Here is a 21,090-nt window from a genome sequence, read left to right as displayed (position 1 = left end):
AAGGTGAAGTCGCCAGCCTGATACTTAGTAAGAAACATAGGCAGTATGGAGAGGTAATGGGGCATATGACAGAATGTACACTAAAATAAATGGATTAATTTAAGTTATAAGAGCTAGAGGGACAAGCCTAGCTAAAGGCCAAGTTTTCATAATCAATAAGTCATCTGTGTGTCATTCTTTGTGAGCTGGTGACTCAAAGGACGATCCAACTACACATTTTGATTCAGCATGAATATTATAAGTTTTCTATTCTCCCCCTCACAATGATATGAAAGATTAAAGAAGATAACTTGAAAACTTCAGTCAGTTGTTCGCCATGCCATAAGGATGTACCAAGCAGAATTAACCATGGCAAATTTAAATACTAGAAACTCTTCTTACAAACAATTATAAAAGCACATTAAATAATACATGGAATTTACTTTTAAATAATTCAAGAGAGCAGAGGTCTATGTGTGAATATGGGGATGGAATGGGACTGTCTGAGGTTGATTATTTCAGGGGAGATGATGAGTCAGTGTGAGCTTCATCCTGCCTGCTTTAGAATACACTCAAAATTTATCAAGGACAGCAGTTTCCTACTGTTGCTTAGCTGAGAATGGAAGCCAGGGTTGTGTGTGTGGCAGGTAAGCATTGTACTTTTGTATTGCACACACAGAAATTCTCAAGCTGTTCAAAATTTCATTTACTTTTTAAAAATCCCACTAGAATAAATTACAGAAGAAATTGGGTATAATATATCGTTAAAGACTTAAGCAATTCATCCCATGTTCCCAAAGCACCCAAGGAAGTACAAGCTTAGAAACTGCATGTTGGCATTAAAATTTCTGTGAATTCCTCTTCATTATGTGATGTGACACAATATGTCATTACAGCCTCTTCATTTTTGCTTAAACTCTGCTTTCAGAACACAATGCTCTGTCTTAGAATCCTACTCAGTCATGTCTTAATTCCCTGATACCCCATGAAACTTCATCTGTTCCAGCATAAATGATCTCTCCTTTCTGTGGCTTGAGAGTGTCCAATACTTCTTTTACCAGGATGCAGTATTATTTGCTAATTTTGAATACACATTTTTCTTTCTGAATAATTCCAACATCCTTGAGAACAGTGATTGCATCTTTTCCTAAGATACTCAACTGTCCACAGGCTCCTAGAATCCTCAGCCCTTAATAAATCATTCAGAACTGATGGGCTATTTGGTTAATGATTACTTCTTAATATGGTTACTGTTTTGTTAGTAATTGTACTAGAACACTGATAAAACAACAAAGCAATACTATAACCAACTAATAATATGAGTGTGTAGATAAATTACTGTCAGGCCCAGGATTTCCTTTCTATACCCTGACATATGATATAACACTAGAGCTTAAAAGTTCTCAAAAGAATATTCAGGGGAAGTCTATTTATAAATCCAGACACAGACTGTGGTTATAATTTGTACACTTCAGTTGAACACAAAGACAGCTAAACTCCAAAGCAGGTCATGTTCTTTTAATGGCTTAACTTCTCTTTAAGGTCTTAGTGGTATGTTTTGTGCAATAAACATATCAAGAGAGCCTAATCAGGAACATAGTGCTAAATTACCAGTTTTGCCTCAGAAGTATTAAGAAGGAGGTACAGATAGGAGATGGAGCCTAGTAGGAATCATGAATATCCAGGTGAATTAGGTAACAGTTATGCTTTTATTCTGGCTGGTGTGACCTAAGAAATGCTAGTTCACTGCTCTCTGATTCTATTTTCCTAACTGTAAAAGGGATGATATTTCACAAGGATGCAGAAGGGATAAGAACAGATAATTCTTGAACCAAACTGTAAGATACAGGATAGCAGGAATTGGAACTATCAATGGTGAAACCCATGAAAATCTTTTGATAGATTGAAAAGGATAAAGATTATCAAACTGTCAATTTTCAACAGATTTCTAAGTACTAAAGTATTCATCTGTGAAAAAAGAACTCATGAGAATAAACTGTAAATGCAAGCAAGTAAATATGAGATCAGGATACCATTTTGATTAAATATCTCTTTTTAGATAAAAGGTGCTCTTTCTGGGTGGGTGGTAGTGGTGCATGCCTTTTATTTTTACCATATTTTTACATTTTATTTTACATTCCAACCATGGCTCTCACTCCCTTCCCCTTGCCTCTTCTCACTGCTCTCACATCCCCACTAGCCCATCCCCAGTGCACTCCAATGGTGCACATCGTTAATCCTAGTACTTTGGGAGGTAGAAGCAGATGGGTCTCTGAGTTTGAGGCCAGCCTTGTCTACAGAGTGAGTTCCAGGACTGCTTAGAGAAACCCTGTGTCAAAGAATTATAAACAAATAAAAAATGCTTATTCTGATGATCTAATTTATTTATTTTAAATAGTCTAGAAAGTATCTACTTTCATTATGATATTTAAAAGAATTGTTTTTGATGATTTTCCTTCTTCTCTTCTACTCCTGTGATATCCTTGTATCTTTCCAACCCATGAAGTGTTTGTGCGTGTGCGTGTGCGTGTGTGTGTGTGAAGGTTAATGTTTGTGCCTTTCTCTGTCATTCTGCATTTTAATTTTTGAGATAGGATTTCTCACTGAATCCCAGCTGTTTGGGCCAGGATGGCCGGTCAGCACATTCCTAGGACCTACCCCTAGCCCAGTGCTGGGATTACAGATGTGCAACGAAGCATCCGTTTTTTGTTTTGTTTTGTTTTGTTTTCCACATGGTTTCTGAGGTTATAAAGTCAGATTCTCATACTTGTGAGCAAGCATTTTACCCAGTGAGCATCTCTCCAGACTCACGGATCTCAATGTGACTTACAATGGGAAAATAAATAAATAATAAACCAAAGCAAAACAATTCCAGTAAAATTTGTTTCCAAAGATTCAGTGATTCTATACTCTAATCATAATATTACATTCAAACTCAAAAATAGTAAAACAAAACAAACTCCCCCCCAGCTATGAATTAATAGATTTTCGAAGAAAAGTTAACAATGACAATCTAAATTCAATGTCAAACCATGATCATAGCGCACTCACCTTTCTGTGTCTACCATCCAGGTATGGCAGATGTATTGTTTCATTTTATTACTCTTTACCATAAGACAGGATAATGAGAATTCGTATTTTACATGTCAGGAAATTGAGGCTTTGAGAGGTTAATTACTTGACAAAGGTTATTTTCTAGAAAGAATATGCACCATCTGTCGTACTGTGGTGTTAGTTCTGAATTAAAACATCATACCAAATTTTTACCTATAAAAAGGGGAGCTAACAGCCAGTGGACTATGACAGATTCTAAGGTTATCAGTGTGCAGCTTCCTACAACGTATCAATTTTACCCTGTATCATACCATTCATGGCTTAGGAAAAAGTTCTTGTTCAAAACAGCTAACCAAATGAAAGAAAAACTAAACTTTTCATGAACTAAAGTAAATTATTCAGAGTATTCCCTAATAAAACTAAATTTATAAATGCTTATGCTTCTGAACTTCCTGGCTGTTTTACAGAGAAATTGAATACTATCTACCTGTGATTTCAGTCAGAACCAGGAAGCTTTAAAAACAATTTGAGGAAATTACTGGCATTTTATTAATAGAATGTTAATAGACATGAATCCTTATAAACATAAAAGGAAGAAGACATAATGTTAACTATGTAAAACTTAAAAACATGATAGCCACAATAAAATCCAAAGTTTCACATCTTAGATTTGGAATTTTAAGTGCAGAACAATAACTTTAAATTTATCTGACTTAACACAATCAGTATTTTGTTTGTAATTATGGGAAAACAATTACATCCATTTTGAGTAATTAACTTTTGCTAACACCACTGTTTACTCTGTAGAGCAAGTACTTTATGATATAAAGAGAAAATAAATCTATCTACTTCATATATAATTGAACTTAGAACATTTACACATTTAAATATCTAACTGCATGTAAACATTCATCCTTCTGGGATACTGTCCACACAGAAGTGCCCCATGGCAAAACAACCCTGCAAAGTCCAGGACGTTTGGCAGTACTACTCGTTCAGCCTGGTATTACTAGACCATCGCCTGCATTCTTAGTCAATATTGACTTAGTTCTTTATGATAGTAGTGGCATTAAAAAGTTTATATAAATCAAGGTAGCTTAAAGATGTCAGCTTATTATATCTTGTACTGTGTGCTACCATTGTGACTCACTGTTTTTGAAATTAATAACCAAATTGTTCTTTAGCAATTCCAATAATTAGCTATCATTTCCATTTGTCAAATATTTTAGCTAGTTAGTAAACATTTTAGTGTACCTTTTAGTGTATACTAAATACGTGAAATTTATATTATATCTCACATATGCTAAAACTCTAACTACTAAGTGAAGTTACCCAGGGGAAAGAGGAACTGTTTGCTTTCATTGTCCCTTCTAGTCAGAGCTGATGCTCATAGGATCGAATTTCTCATATTATTATTGTGATTGTTGCTGGTTTCTCAAGACATGGTTTCTCTGTATAGCCTTGGCTGTCCTAGAATTCACTCTATAGATCAGGGTGACCTTGAACTCAAAGATCCACCTGCCTCTGCCTCCTGAGTGCTGAGATTAAAGGCATGTATCGCCATACCTGGCTTGGATTGAATTTTTAAAAAACGTATCCTCTTTATAATTGGCCACAGCCCTCACTTCTCCCTGCAATTCTAAGTAATCTGGTAACCTAAACAAGACCTTTAAAAACATGACAATATCAAAAGAGATGCCAATATGGATAGGGATATTCTCACAATGCTACACCCACAGAGAAGATATATAGGAAATTAATGGTTGCTCAGAGAGGGAGAATCAGTCTTCTCCAGGAACAAGCACCACGATAGGTTAGCTTATCCTCAGAGGCCAGCCCTAAACATATCTGAGCAACACTAAATGACCTCAGCAGCCTACATTTACAAATTTACATATATGAAACAATTACAATTAATGAAAGAGAGCACAAAAATCTGTAAGAGACTAAGAAGGACATGGGAGAAACTGGAGAGCAGGCAGTGATGGGTGATGGTGTTAGTATAATACTCACATGAAATTTTTAGTCAATCAATCAAACAAACAGTAAATGACTCCCTGGGCATATAGGATACAGGAATCAATATTTTGCTTTAAAGCTTTACAAACTATTTTAATATACAGCCAAACATGGAAGTATCAGAATAATCTGCATACTGAATGGAACCAGTTGTGATAGTTTGGCTAAAAAGGCTTCTAATTTATTTATATACTTCTTATTGATACATATGAATTCTTGCTTGTAAACTCATTCTGGAATATACCATGGGTGTTAAAAAAAACTTCATCACATTGCTAATATTAACTGTATAAAAAAAGTGTAAAAATAAGAACGTGAAAGAAAAATAATGTGTAATTCAGATGCTATTCCTCTTTAATAAAGAATTATTGTAAACAAAATGGTATACTGTTCCCTGTTCATCTCTTTATATATATATATATTATATATATATATATACACACACACACACATATATATATATATGTGAATTCATGTATCCATTTGTGTTCGTATTTATATTCAGTTGAGTGACTATAAGCATGTGTATGCCATGACAGGTGTGCAGAAGTCATAGATCAATCTTGGGTGTAGGTCCTCAGCTTCCATCTTATTCATAACAAATGCTCTCTCTCTCCTTTCCTTCTCCCTTCTTCCATTCCTCTTTCACCACCCCACTCTCCTGTTTTTAGGAGATCTGGTCCATATCTCTACGAGATCCGCAGGTCTTTGCCTCCCACTTTCCTGTAAAAGTACTGAGGTTAGATATGCATTCTACTGCATCTGATATAACTTGGCGCTGGTCTTCATGCTTCCAGAAAAAGCATTTTAACTCAATGAGCCATCTCCTTATATTTTTGGGTGTGAGCATAGCCTTTAAAGGCTGAGCCATCTCTCCAGCCCAAGCCTTCTCCTTAACACTCCCTTATATTTTTCCTCATTATAAGATATAATTTTTTTATTTTACATATCAATCCCAGTTCCCTCTCCCTCCCATGTCCCCTGACTCCCCTCCCATCCCATCCCCCCCCCCCACTCCACAGGGAGGATGATACCTTCCAGGAGGAATCAACAAAATCTGTCAAGCCATTTGGAGTAGAGACTAGGCCTCCCTCCTGCCTCTAGGCTAAGGGAATATCTCACCATGGGGAATGTGTTCCCAAAGTCCTTTTGTGCACTAGGGATACATCCTGTTTCCACTGTCCGAAGTTCCTTAGACTGCCTAGGCCTTCTAACTGACACCCATGTTCAGGAGGTCTGAGTCTGTCCAATGCTGGTTTCCCAGCTTTCAGTCTGGTGGTCCTTGAGCTCCCCTTGTTCAGGTCAGCTGTTTCTGTGGGTTTCTGTAGCCTGGTCTTGACCCCTTTTCTTATCACTCCTCCCTCTGTGCGACTGGATTCCAGGAGTTTGGCTCAGTGTTTAGCTGTGGGTGTCTGCTTCTGTAAAACCTACTTTTCATAGGTACTTATTTCTGTACAGGTTATTTGTAGACAGTAGTAATTTCTGAAGACTATTAAGGATCAGTGTCTTATAAACCCTGGTTACTAAAAATTTTCTTCCTATAGGATCCCATGGAGCAATCATCTTCCCATTTCAGCAGGAAGTAATCTTGAGATAACGATGCCCCATTTCCCTATTCTTGGAATTTGGGTATGATTTTCATCTTCTTTGGGTTGGTTTTAATTACTTAGAGTTGAGTATGGAAAGTGATGCTTAGACTCAGGTTTATCTTTTGGACAGAAATAGGGTATGGTTGGGAAAGGTATGGTTTAGATGGGATATAGGTAGATTAGCCTATCTTCTTGTGAATTATGTAGTAAAAGTGAGACAATAGTATTATACATTGTTATATATTCTTATTTGTGGTACGCTATGTAAAATTAAGTTTATATTCCCTTCCCGGAAGAATGGTATATTATTTTGTAATATTGTGTGAAATCTTTCCACTTATGATGTTTTATGTGCATTATTTTTACCATATTCTATGTATGAATACTTTTGCTTGTGTTCCAGACATTCTGTATATTGATACAATTTGGGATATTTATCATGCTGCCCTTTATAGTTCTACCTCTTGTCTAGACATTTCTACTCTACCTCTATTTTAGGGATTTATATATATGTATATAGACATAGTTATATTGTTTAGGTATTTGTCCCTGCTTTACTCAGGGAAGTTTCAAGAGTTTTTTAGCTAAGTTCCTGAGTATTAGAGATTATCTTCACTCGTTTCCTTTACCTATGAAATTAGTCAGACATAGATGCTTAATCTTCAATTACTTCATAGACATGCAGAACATGGTATTTAAATGTTTTAATATTAGTACACCATTGACATGAGACACTGTTGCTCCTAACAGCAAAGTGCACTTTCCTGAAAATATGTTGTGTAGTGGGATATTTACATTGTCTCCTTCTTTGGCACTGACCATGCCTATTTGGGGGGGGGTGGAGCCAGGGGCAGAAGTGACCTGTGGAACTAGGTCTGAGGAGGAGCCTGGGAACGATCTCTTGCTGGCCATTCATGGAGAGGAGAGCATCCGGTGGAACTGGCTGGTGTTCATCTGTCTACGTTGTAAGTTATTTCTCCCTGAATAAACACCTGTTCGGCCTATTTGTTTATCCCGATCCTTATTAAACCACAATAAAGCACTGCACACAAAGCTTCAGTTCATCTAAGAAATAAAAGTTAACTTTCCTTATTATTATTTACCATACATTTTATAGGAAGTCTACAGCCTCAGTTTCACTTCCCAAGCCACCCTCTAGTAGGTACTTAAGGTTATACATATCTATATCTCCTTCTATAAAGTATACACACACACACACACACACACACACATATATGTTCAGCAGCAAAGATGCACCAATAATTCATCTCTAGCAGGACATCACAACAAACTAAATAAAAATAAAAAGTTTTTTTCTTGAAGAATTTACTCTAAAGAACAATGAACAAATATTATACAGTCTAGTGTCATGGAGAAGAGAAAAGGACAATAGCCAAAAGAGATGTAGTGAGGATACAGACTATTTTAGATAGTGTGGTCAGGAATACTTAAACAGAAAGTTGAACAAAACAACAACAGTAGTGACCTTCTGGGTGAACTGAAGACAGAGAAAACATGCTTTTAGACATATCTGTGCTAGTAGCCAAGCGTGGCTGGAGTGAGCCAAGAGTGGGAACATTAAGAAATGAAGCTATAGATACAACTAGAGGTCGGTGACTGTATTGTCAGTGTCCTGTTCAAAAAGTCCTTTCCTGTGCTCAGTGAGTTCGAGACTACTTCCTACTCTCTTCCATCATATGTAAGGCATCTTGTATTATGTTGAGTTTCTTAATACACTTGGAGTTGAGTATTGTGCATGGTGATAGATATGCATCAATTTTCATTAATGCAGTCATCCAGTTTGTTTATTGAAGACTGTCTTTTTTTTTTTTTTTTTTTTTTTTTTGCTTCTTCTTAAATTCTTAAAAACTCAGGTATGTGGAGTTTTGTCTGGGTCTTCAATTTTATAGTCATTGTACCCAGAAGGCAATTCGATGGATATATCACATCCATTTATCAAAGCAAGAGCAGCAGATTCATGACTAGGGCCTGTGACCTCCCAGAAACGAATTTTTGGCTGGTTTATAAAACCAGATACATATTCCTTCCTGTATGGGCACCAAGTCCAAAAGTGAAGTAGTTGGTCACACCCGTAATAGGCTTGCCACTATTGCAGTAGTGGGCCCATTTTGCCTCATTTGTATTGCTGAATACAGCTGCTTACCACTGTTAATGGCATTTATCATTCAGCAGTACCTTATCGCTAGCCAGCCTCCTTCTGTTTATCTTTAGCAATAAGGTCTTATCGTTTAGTACTGGTGACAGTCAACAGCAGTGGCCATTGGCTGTAGTACTCTTTTGGGGACATATGTGGGATTCCTGACCAAGAACTTGTAGGGAGGCAGTCCATCTCTGCTATTGGATATTTTCATTTAATAACCAGTGGATTAAAGGAGCATGTTTACCCATCCACATAAAACACCCAGATCTTTGGTCAATGCCACTATAGTTACTGCTGTGCTTCAGAAGTGATTGCCATTTAAATCAGGAGACTCAGGAAAGCAGGTTCCTTTATATGGTGTGAGTAAGTCTTTTCTAATTAGCTCTCACTCAGGAAGATGAAAGGAAGAAGAAAATAGGCCTCTCAGGACTCACAACTGCATCATGAGCTCTCTCCTGCTTTCAGCTGTGCTGGCTTCCCTGAAGGTTTCACAGCACCCACAGCTGCTTGAACTATTCCCATTCAGTAAGTCTCTTTCCTCTTATAAGCATGGTCTTCTTTCTCATTTCTCTGGAGCACACTGACAAACGTGCCAAGCCACCACTCTAAGCTTCTTCTGCTGTTAAATCTCTAGCTCTTATTTTGTCAACACGTTTTATATATTTTTTTAACAATTCGAGGACTCAGAAACATTCTTGGGAATGATTCTAATTAGTCTTTAGTAAATAGTGTTTCACTAAACACCGACATCCTTTGTTCCCCAAGACTTCTTAAAATTCCAAATCTCAAGAATGGGTAAAAACAAAGGGTTTTGGATAATGGTTTTCAAATCTGAAAATGTAGGCTCAGGAAAAAAGAGAAACCGTGATGGTATGTGATACTTGATATGTTTTATATCTTTATAAATAACTAACCTTGACAATGGACTAGGTTCATGTTATATTCAATAATTTCATTCATAGATTTATAGTTGAATGGTCATATTTATTGCACAGATAACTGCTGTGCAGAAGAAACTTATTCTGAAGAAATTTTTCAATCTAGTGTTAAAATTTTGAGTTTTTTATTAATTGAAACATATGTACAGAAGGCTTGCCATAATATAATGAACAAAAATACTAGTAGGGAGATTAAAACACAACACATGTAATTATGATGTGATTATGACATTAAGGAGCATGGAGCATATATTCTGAGAAAAACACTGTGAATAAATATCACAGGAGTTCTAGACAGAATGAAATCACCTCTGCAGAAAGAGCAGAAGACTCTCAGAAGAGTTGGTATTTAAACTCAGTAAAAATAACTGTATAGTGAAGGCTCATAGAGAATAAGATAAGTAGATATATTATTCCAGAATAAATATCTGACATAGGGATAAATGCTATATTGAGAAGTATATTATATGCAATTCATTTTAAAAGTGCATTTAGTAATCAATTCCATATAACACATTTTTTGAATATCTATTATGTGGTAGGTAGCACTGTCCGTAAAACAAATGGAATGTCACTGGCAAAAAGAAAATTTCTGGAGAGGTGGGTCAGCAGTAAAGAGCACTGCCTCCTTTTCCAGAGGATCTGTGTTCAATTCCCAGCACCCATGGTATCTCAGAACCCTCTGTAACTTCATTTCCAGGGTATCTAACCCATCTTCTGATCTCCATAAGCACGTTGCAGAGGCATACATTCAGGCAAACAGTTATATAGATAAATAAAATCTCAAAAATTATATGATAATTTCAAAAATAAAATTAAAAAGAGAAAACAAATGAAAATTTAAATAAAAAGCAGACATGATGAAATTCCTAGAAGTTTATGTACATTAGATAAAGTAGCACAGGACTCACTATGGATATAATATATTGTTGCTAAATACCACTGATGGCTGAGTGAGAGGTTAAAAATAATGTTTTAACAATATAAGGGAACAAGAATGACAGCCACTCAAAAGTAAAAAGAAATACTTGAACAGGTAATTTCTCATGCCATCCATGGTAAAATGAAAACATGACATGTATGGTAGGATAAAATACAGCAAAAAATTTAAATAAAAGAAAATATATAAATTGAACATTGTCCACTGCAAGTAGCTACCTGGTGAAAGTCATAAGAATCTGTAACTTTTAGGTACTCATCCTTAAACAGGAATTTATTTCTCACTCTCTGAGAAGACAGTACATTGTGGAAGACAGAGCAGAAAGATTAGAGACATTAATGGATGGGGAAGTATGTTGTGAACAGTTTTCTTCCAGATCTGACATGGCCCTTGTACATATGGACCCGTACCAACAGTGGCTATGTACACAAGGCTGAGTCCATCAACATTTCATTATAGAGAGTAGGTATCTCCCTCCAAAATGTTTACTCATTTAAAAATATTATCTAAAAGTAATTATAAACAAGTCATCACTTTTGCTCTGATGTGAATGACATTAAAAAACCCAACACAGAATCACAAGTGATATAATTAAAACATATTGTTATTGTTTTGATAGATAAGTTTATGAAATAATAATTTCTTGGTGACAAACAAGAGGATACAATTCATGTCTAGGTGCTTGTGCATTTCACAATGTGTGTTTGGAGACCAGAGGACAACTTGTGAGAATTGGTGTTCCTCTTCCACAAAATGGACTTAATAGGACTGAATTAAGGCTTCGTGATAAGCACCTCTATTCACTGGTCCCTATTTATTTATTTTGAAGTTATGTTGAAGTCCACGCTAGCCTGGAACTACATGGAAATCTTCTTGTCTCAGTGTCCTAAGTGTGGGGATTATATGTGTGAACCACCAAATGGAGCCACATTTGTTTAATATTAGATATCTTTGTATTTGGCTTTATAGTAAGAACACTGATACATATGCTGTGATCTCCTGATGATTCATGGTTCCATGATCCTTCATTTTTCTCCCTCAGTATATGTGTCCCTTCAACTTTGTCTTTTTGGACCTATTTCAGTACAGACTATCTTTCATCTTTTGGCTAATATCCTTAGTCTTCTTATTTTCTGTTATGGGATTTCCTGCCCGGTTCCACAGCCACCTTTCTCCAAAGGAACACATGGATGCTATATTAATTATCAAACTGTTGGTCAGTGGCTTGGGCTTCTTATTGGCTAGCTCTGCCTTAATTATTAATCCACAACTACTAATCTATGTATTTCTACATGGTCTTATTTTACCAGAGAACATCAGACTCTCATCCTCTCTTCCCGGGCTCACATAGCACCTCCTTCCTACCTACACTTCCCCAAATTCACCTCCTCTGGTAGCCCTGCCACTCCACTCCTTCCTGCCTGGCCACTAGCCAAACAGTGCTTTATTCATTAACCAATAAGAGAAACATATGTACAGAAAACATCCCCATCAATTCCCACCATTTTTGCCATGTAAACTTGCAATATTGAAGCATTTCAATTTTTTGTTTTTTGTGCTGATATATAAGAACAGCTTATGGTAGAATATTATTTTAAGGTGTGGAACTTTTGTTTATGCTGCATTTGTTCAACTCAGTGAAGCTGTGATTCTTTGCCTGTCTAAAACACCTGATGGTTTAATAAAGAGCTGAATGACCAATGGGAAGGCAGGGGCAAGGATAGGTGTGTCTGGTAGGCATAGAGTATAAATAGAAAAAAAAAGGATGAGAGGAGGACATCAAGGGCCAGCCACCCAGGCACCCACATACACAGCAATCCACAAAGTAGCAGTAAGATATACAGAAGTAAGAAAAGGAAAAATCTCAGAGGCAAAAGATAGACATTAAGAAAAGCTGGCAAGATACAAGCTAAGCTAAGCCTGGGCATTTATAACTAAGAATAAGCCTTTGCGTATAATATGTGGGAGCTGGGTGGGGACCCCCAAAAAAGAGCAACAGCGCAAAAACACCCACCACAACAGCTGATTATATTATATTACTAATTAATACATAATAACCCATACAAGCTCATGGTATACCCTACCAGCTGGGTGCTCATTAATTGGTTGGTTCCTTTATTTTTTTGGCAGTTTCATATTTATATGCGATGTACTGAGATTACTATATTCACCCACCATTACAGTTCTTATCTCTTTCAAACTTTCCTATGATGATCACTATCTGGACCTGTTCTGCAGACACTCTAAATCCTACCTCTTCCTAACTCTAGCAGAAAGGTTCACTTATGCAAGACTGGTTTGTGAGCTAATAGCAAACAGCAGCAATGGAAAAGCACATGGAAAGGACATCTTTAAGGCAATAATTGTTAACTCTATTTAGAAGAGGTTAGATTTAGTAGATTTCAAGGTGATTCTTTTAAAAACCGATTTCTTCCTTTTTAATTTCTGTATGTGTGTATGCCTGCATTTATGGGCTTACACACTTATGCTGCTGACCCTGGAGTTCAGAAGAAAATGTCATATTCTTTGGAACTGGAGTTATAGGCAGTTGGGAGTTGCTCAATGTGGGTACTGAAAACTAAACTAGGGTTTATTATTCACTAACTAAATTAAGTGATTCTAATGATAGTTATAGTTAAGAATAGTACATAAACCATACAAACACTGCAACATTCATTCTGCTATTCAAACAACACCAAATGAGATGGCAAGGGTTCTTCTACTTGCATACTCTCCCATCGACACCAACTACAATTGGAGAAGCAAATTAACCACCCAAACACATGTGGTAGTTTTCTATGGATGCTGTAACAAAGTACTATAAACTGGATCATTATGGGCACAAGACCGAATTTAGATAACAGGTGGGCTCCACTTTCTGTATTGGCCGTTTTTCTTCCTAGACAAACTCGTGGCAATCTTTTTCATCATTTCTGTTACATGGCTGTTCTCTAACCTGTCTATCTGATTCAGGGTACAAGTTTCCTCTTTCCTATAAAAACACCTATCATGTGGGGGGGGGAATTAAAGTCCACCTAAATGATCACATATTGACTAGTTTCCCTCTATAATGACCCTATTTCAAATAAGGTCACTTTAAGAAGTTATGGAAGTTCAGCTTAGTTTTCAGGGAGTAACCTAATTCAAGCCATACAAATAACCAATCATGGCAGATGTCATCTACACTTCCTTAAAGCAGGGTTTCTTAGTTTTTTTTTTCCTGGGAAGATACTAGATTTTTCTTTTCATGAACTGCCAATGCAGGTAACTAACAAGGTGCTTGATACATCTGTGCTGAAGAAATGACTGGCATTTTATTCCCTAGCACTTGCAAATATCACCCAAATAGCATCCATAAATATCATTAATAAGAAATTGCAATTATTAACATATGCACTACTAGGTTTACTGCTATTTAATATATTAATAATGAAGCATATACATATAATAGTTCATAACTACAACTAATTAAAATTTATTTTGATTTCATTATATTTTAGGCATTTAAAAATGTTAGTCTGAGAAAACTCCAATTTAAGTTTAACCCATAGCCTCAATGGCTTTTCACACTTCAGACTTAAAGTAGCTTTAGACTTAGTATTCAAGAACCAAACAGGACATCATATATCAAACAATTTCTTTTATCACCATCATCATGCAAATACATTATTTACATTTAAGCCAAAATACTTCTTTGATACATTCAATAGAAACCCAAAGCAAAAGTATCATAAAACAATTACTTATTCTTATTATATAGTATACATTTTTTATAACTAGTCTTAGAAAGGAAGTGAAATAATTATGTTAAGTATCTTTAGTGACATTTCCATAGAAAATGATATTACAGACTTTGAAGACTCTCCATGGAAGGCCTCACCATCTTTGGGGAGCAGAATGGGGATGGGATGAGGGTTGGTGGATGGGGACGACAGGGGAGGACGGGAGAGTGCAGGAACTGGGATTGACATGTAAAACAAGCTTGTTTCAAATTTAAATTAAAAAATATTAAAAGAAAAAAGAAATTTCTCATAGCATATTGTAAAAGGCAAAAGCTCATGTTATATAACATAATTTTGTATAAGTATGTATATGTGTGTCCATCTATCTATCTATCTATCTATCTATCTATCTATCTATCTATCTGTGTACACACACACACACACACACACACACGCATACACACACACACAATTTTAGAGTTAGCATTTATATGAGCAAATACTTCATCTAACCAGGCTTCATTCAGACAACTGATTATTTAAAGAATTGTGTAAATTTAATGGTATAAATTTAAATATTATCTATGTAGGAATGAAAGCTTAAAGATTATATTCTAGGTAATTTAAATACTATAAAAATCCTTGAAATCCTCAGAGTGTAATTTCACTGAGGATTTTTTTCAGCCACAATTACAATATCAGTTACAGGAGTTTCTCAAACAATATTTACTTGAACTGAAGTGTAAAATGCTTTACCTGTAGTAAACTCGCAATGTCTGTATTTCTTCCTCCAGCCTTTTGTACTGTTCAACTGCAGTTTCTCTGGCTTGTTTCATTGATAGTAATTTTGCCTGCAAATATTAGTTTTGGCATGTTAAAACACAGAATTAAATGTGAATAATATGAGTTAAACCATTTGCTAGCTTAAAATTGTAGCCACATTTTAGCAGTCACAATTTTCTACAAAATAGTCCAAGATATTATTAATAGAAATACTAAAGACAAAATTTAGTAAGTGTATTAACTTTGCCAGTTACTAAGCTTCAACCTTATTTTATCTGTATTATCAGATATGCCCTTCTGCAATGTTTAACTTTATACACAGAACTCAGAATGTGGAACATGGGTTCAGAGAAGTGTCTACAGTAGAGATAAGCACAATAGGCATTTCAGATACAAATTTAATGTGGCTCCACTGCCTGATCTCACTAGATTTTCTTTTAACTTTATTAACAGTAAAACTCAGAAAATTCTAAGTATGTTGTCAAGCTATCTTTGATACACAAAACTATGACCTGATTCTTATAGATATAAATTAACCCTCTCAATACCTTTTCTGCAGGGAAATTTTTTTTCCCTAAAAAGTAGATTGATGACAACTTTCATTGCTAGAGGTACTTTATTCAAGAATATTATCTTAAAGAATAGGCACTTAAGCCTACAAAATTTTAAATTGAATTTATTTTAACTGGTAAAGAATAATCATCATATATCTTAATGGGAACTGTGATATTTTCATGTATGTATACATTTTGTGATGTTTGCAACAAGGTAAACTTTTCTATTTCTTATAGACTTATCAGTTTTTTGTGGCATAAACTTAGAAGGTATTTTTCTCCTAGCTTATTGCAGTGAGTTATTACCTCAGTTGTTATTTTGATAAGGTTCAAAGTTGTAATTTTTAAAATAATTTTCCACGTTCTTACCACCATTTCCACAAGTTTTAAGAAATGCCGAAAAGAGTTTAACATTACTTTAAAAATAAGGGACTAGTAAGTCAAGTTTTAGTATTATTTATTCAAAGTTCAATTTGCATGAAAATGTCCTCTTTCAGTTTAAATAGTCTTTGACAGCGAACATGCAATTGTTTCAAACCTTGGAAACAACACTGTCAATAATTAAAAGTAATTTAAAGTCAGAAGTTTCAGCATTTTGTTGAATGCATATGATTTCAGTGGAATTAGTTTCTTGCATAAGAATGCAGTAAATAAGAAAAATAATAAAAACCCAATTATGAGAAAATTAATTAGTGTAATGAAATGAACTCTAGATAATACAACTTTACTATTTTAATAATGGAAAATTACAAAAGCATTTGGCAGTCTGGATATTTGCATATAAGTTTAGGTACAAGATATTAGTTTGTTTTCTATCTGGGCTAAGGAATTCTTAACAGATTTATTCTGTAATTAAATTTAAGAAGTTTGAATGATTGCTTTAATCTTCTATAATCTATAACTATTGGTGAGATATCCCTACAAACTAGGAATCAAACATTCAAATTAACTCTCATTTCCATGTTAAAAATGTTTTTCTACTTTACTGTAGTTATATCTTTTCGACATATTTTACCATTTGTATTTTTGTATCTTTTCTAATTATAGTCTTATTTTTTAGATCAAATTCCATGATAGTGAAACATATATAAGAAATGAAGTAAGTATACACACAGATTTTTAATAATTAGGCTTATGAGTTGTAAGTTTTAACAATTAGGCTTATGAGTTGTAAGTTGAAAGTTAAACTCAATTACTTCAAACCTATTATCTGTATTTTTAAGAGGTAGAGTAAGAACTCCAGGATGTTCTGGAAAACACAGTTCAGCCTAGGTCTTGAAGGTGAGGCAGTCTTCTCTTCAGCTTTGTAATGTTGCCACTACAGGCACGAGTCACCATACCTGGTTGCTTTCTGTAAATTCTGACCAACATGTGTTGTCACTTGACAAGCATCACATTCAAGATATAAAGCTTTTCCATTATCTCCAAATGTCTCATGACACACCAATGCAGTCATTAGCCTCCTTTTATACTTAGCCTCTGTCCCTATATTTTTGCCTTCTTTATATTATGTAAAAGAAATACAGTCATTAATTCTAGCTTTTTACTTAATATGATTTGAGATTAATCTACATTATTGCATGTTGCAGTAGTTCGCTCCTTTATAATCAGTGAGCAATACTACACTGAGAACCATGTAACTATCTATTCACCAGTTGACTGACATTTTACTTTTTTTAGAAGTCATTAATACAATTGCTATAAATATCTGTGTGTATAAATACCATTTTCATTTTTCTTGAGTAACTGCCTAGAAGCAGAATTTCTGTGCCTTATTGTGTATATATTTATATATTTTATGAATATATCACAAAACTTGGTGACCTCACTGAAACAATGTTAAAGGTTCCATCTTGGAAGTATGTTACCAGTTGAATTTCTGTTATGGGATGAGATGGTGCCAAGTGCTTGGAAGACATTACTACCCTATCCTTTCTAACAACCAATAGGATGATCCACATTATTTCCAGGTGAAATGATGAATTAAATCAACATTAGGCAACAGAATTACTGACAACCAGATTAATCATAATGTATTTTCCACATTCTGTGTCCTTTTATGATACCTGAGATAATAAATGTTGCTTGGCTAATGCTAATGTATATACCTATTTTGAGTACTGTGGTTGGACTAGGACAGCCATTTACTATAATAGAGAGGAAATACACTTTATTATTAAGTCTTTTCTAGCAATTTGGAGTAGCAGACAAAGGCAGGATTATAGTTTCCACAGAATTAAACAATATTTACTGTTGCTGTTATGGATAGCAATCTCTGTCTTACTTTAAAATCTTTTTATGTTTGGTTTCAATGTGTTTTTAATAGCTATAGTCTGAAATAGTTCAGCCTTCCTTTGGTATCACCAAGATCAATTAATGCAAACCTCTTTTCATGACAGAGCAGAGGTAGTTGATTGTCTTCATGATATCTGCTAAATAAAGGAGCATGATGTACAAATTAAATTGAGTCAGCATGCAGATTTGGGAAGCGTCTTACAGGTAACACAGTCCTCTGTTTTCATGATAAGGAAATTGTTGCTATTGAAAACACTTGGAACCTGTCCAAGGTTTCATAGATAATTAAAAAGAAAGCTGAAACTAGAATAGAAGTATTCATAAAGCTTTGTTTATTTTACAAGAACACATTTTAATATGACTTAACTTAAGGGTATGCTAATTTGTAAAATAATCATTTTACAGAATAACCATAAATATATGGAACTCTGTGATAACTGTGAACATATGGGTCTAGATGATGGTTCAAGCATTGACTACAAATCATCCAGAAGTTTAGCTCTTAAACTTGCAAGTACAATGATCTATGAGGTGAACCAACATGAGAGAGAAAACAAGCAATTGTGGAAACAGAAATTATCATACTAACAATTGAAGTTGACTCTTGAGTTAGAAGCAGAAGTCACAGAACTGGGATAGGAAGTTATAAGTATGCTTGGCAAGGTCTGTGGAACCAGGGACTTGAGGGGCATCCTGGCTCCCTCCTTGCATGCTGTCTCTGTAGGAAATCTGGTATTCCATTTTCTCACCTACAAAATAGAGTAAGCTAAAATCCATTCTTAAGGTGCTGATACTAATAAAATATAATAAAACAAATGAAATATATAAAATAGTACCCAGAAAATAGAAATTACTTTAATGTCCTATTGTTGAATTAATAGTAGGAAAAAAGCCGAATCACCAACTTGGTGAGTTAGGATTTGGATAGGTACTAAATATCTACCAAACAGGTGAAGAACATAAATCTTCAGCATCACTCTGTCTTCTAAGTTCAATATCTTTTAACTCAGACCAAAGGATGATAAGTCTCTGTGAAGCAGTCTGTGGGTTTTCTTGTGATCCTGAGTATCTTTACCAAGAAAATCTCTGTGGACCAAGACATATACACCATTTACTAATTATGTGCAACATGTTAAGAAATGTACAGAAAAAAAAGACAGCCTTGCTTTCTCAGCCATTTGTTGCTCTATCCTCTTTCTTGGCTATACAGCTTCTGCACAGGACTCAATATTATGAAGTTTGTAAGAGACTTCAAGTATAAAATATAATTGAATTTGACATGGCAGGAAACTGAATACTTTTGTTAAATGTTATTAGTTTGGAAGGAACGAAAATAAGAGAGAATAATATTATTAACTGTGTGGATTTTTTAGCAATAAGAAAAAGGGCATAAAAAGAAATCCAGGTTTTCCAAATCATCATAAAATGTTATAATTATATGTATCCATAACAAAATGAAAATACTGCACAGCAAACAGTATTCTATGGAATCATTTTGTTATTTTTATAATGCACCATCATGGTAACTACTATTTACATTTTACAAATGAGAAGGTTATTATGTAACTTACTAAATATCAGCTGGCTACTATGTGATAGAACAAAAATTTGAATTCAGTACTCTGGATTCCAAAGTCCCCTTGCCCTTAACAATTAAGGTCTAAACAGTAGGCAAAATTAGATGCTTTAAAAGTCAGGTATTTAAAAAAAAATCAGGTGTTTTGCCAGGCTTGGTGGCACATGCCTTTAATCCCAGCACTTGGGAGGCAGAGGCAGGCAGATCTCTGTGATTGCGAAGCCAGCCTGGTCTACCTAGCGAGCTCCAGGACAGGCTCCAAAGCAATATAGATAAACCCTGTTTCGAAAAACAAGACAAAACCAACCAACCAACCAACCAACCAACCAACCAAACAAACAAACAAACAAACAAAAACCAGGTGCTTAAATGCAGAGTTGTGGAGAAGGAGACCAATGAATACATCTACAAGAGAACTCCTGCACCTAACCACAGGGGACACTGTGGGAGAGGGGCCGAAAACAGTGTAAGAACCAGAGGATCAGGGAGGTTTCTGCAAGACAGTCTCCTAGAAATGTCAGAAGCTACACACATAAAACCTCATTAACATGGTGGTCCATATGTGAACTGAACAAGGATGATAGCAATGACCATGCCAAAGGGGGCAGGGAGAGACCACAAGGCCTTAACTCCATAGATAAAACTACAGCCAACTAAGGAATGCTGAGAATGGGAGAGACAGTATTATACAGGGAATCCCACAACAACTGATTATCAATACCAATTGGTCAGCCCTGAAAACAGGCATACAGGTAACATTATAGAGATTGGCAGGTTATATGTGTATATTTATGCACGTAAATATATAACAACAAACAATGAAAAAGAGGCCATGAATTTAAAAGAGAGTAAGGAGGGGTACATGGGAGGATTTGGAAAGAAGAAAAAGGGAAGTGACATATTATAATTTCAGAAATAAAAGAAATAATTAAAAATATGTTGTTAATGATCATCAATGAATGACAGTACATAAGCTTACAAGACAAAATTGGAACAATTAAACAAGATTATTTGTTTTTTTTTTTCCAGCTACTTAATTCACTTAACATTAGGCCATCTCTTCATCCATATCTTCAGAGATAACAGTAACTTATGGCTGAGTAGTATTCCATTATGTATATTTACCACTTTTTCTTTAGCCATTCACTGGCTGACTGATGGGAGATGTCACTCTGTATGTATGTTTCTCACACTGGTTAATGAATAAAGCACTGTTGGCCAATAGGAAAGCAAGATAGATGGGACTAGGAGACAAGGAGGAAAGAGGAAGTAGTTAGGAGGAGTCAACATAGAGAGTCTGGAGAGAGCAGGACGCCGGCTCTCGGTAAGATGAAACCATGTGGAAATACATATAATAATAGGAATGGGTTAACAATTAAGACAAAGCTAGCCGATAAGAAACCAGTACCTGGCCAACAGCATTATATCAAATACAGAGCCTCAGTGTGTTATTTGGGGGCTGGTGCGGCTGCCAGACAAG

At 35.3% G+C, this 21,090-nt stretch overlaps 1 protein-coding gene across 1 annotated transcript in view; it reads right to left on the bottom strand.

The window, feature by feature from the left end:
- Mipol1 (mirror-image polydactyly 1) overlaps nt 1–21,090 on the bottom strand; it is a 178,962-nt gene that overhangs the window by 62,480 nt on the left and 95,392 nt on the right. The window contains exon 8 of the mRNA XM_051195882.1: nt 15,159–15,253. Within this exon, the coding sequence (XP_051051839.1) occupies nt 15,159–15,253 (95 nt within the window). The remainder of the gene's footprint in view (nt 1–15,158; nt 15,254–21,090) is intronic.

Source organism: Phodopus roborovskii, unplaced genomic scaffold, assembly GCF_943737965.1.
Source record: "Phodopus roborovskii unplaced genomic scaffold, PHOROB, whole genome shotgun sequence".
In the NCBI taxonomy this organism is placed as follows: domain Eukaryota; kingdom Metazoa; phylum Chordata; class Mammalia; order Rodentia; family Cricetidae; genus Phodopus; species Phodopus roborovskii.
The sequence above is the reverse complement of the archived record's forward strand: the minus strand, read 5'-3'. Positions and strand labels throughout refer to the sequence as shown.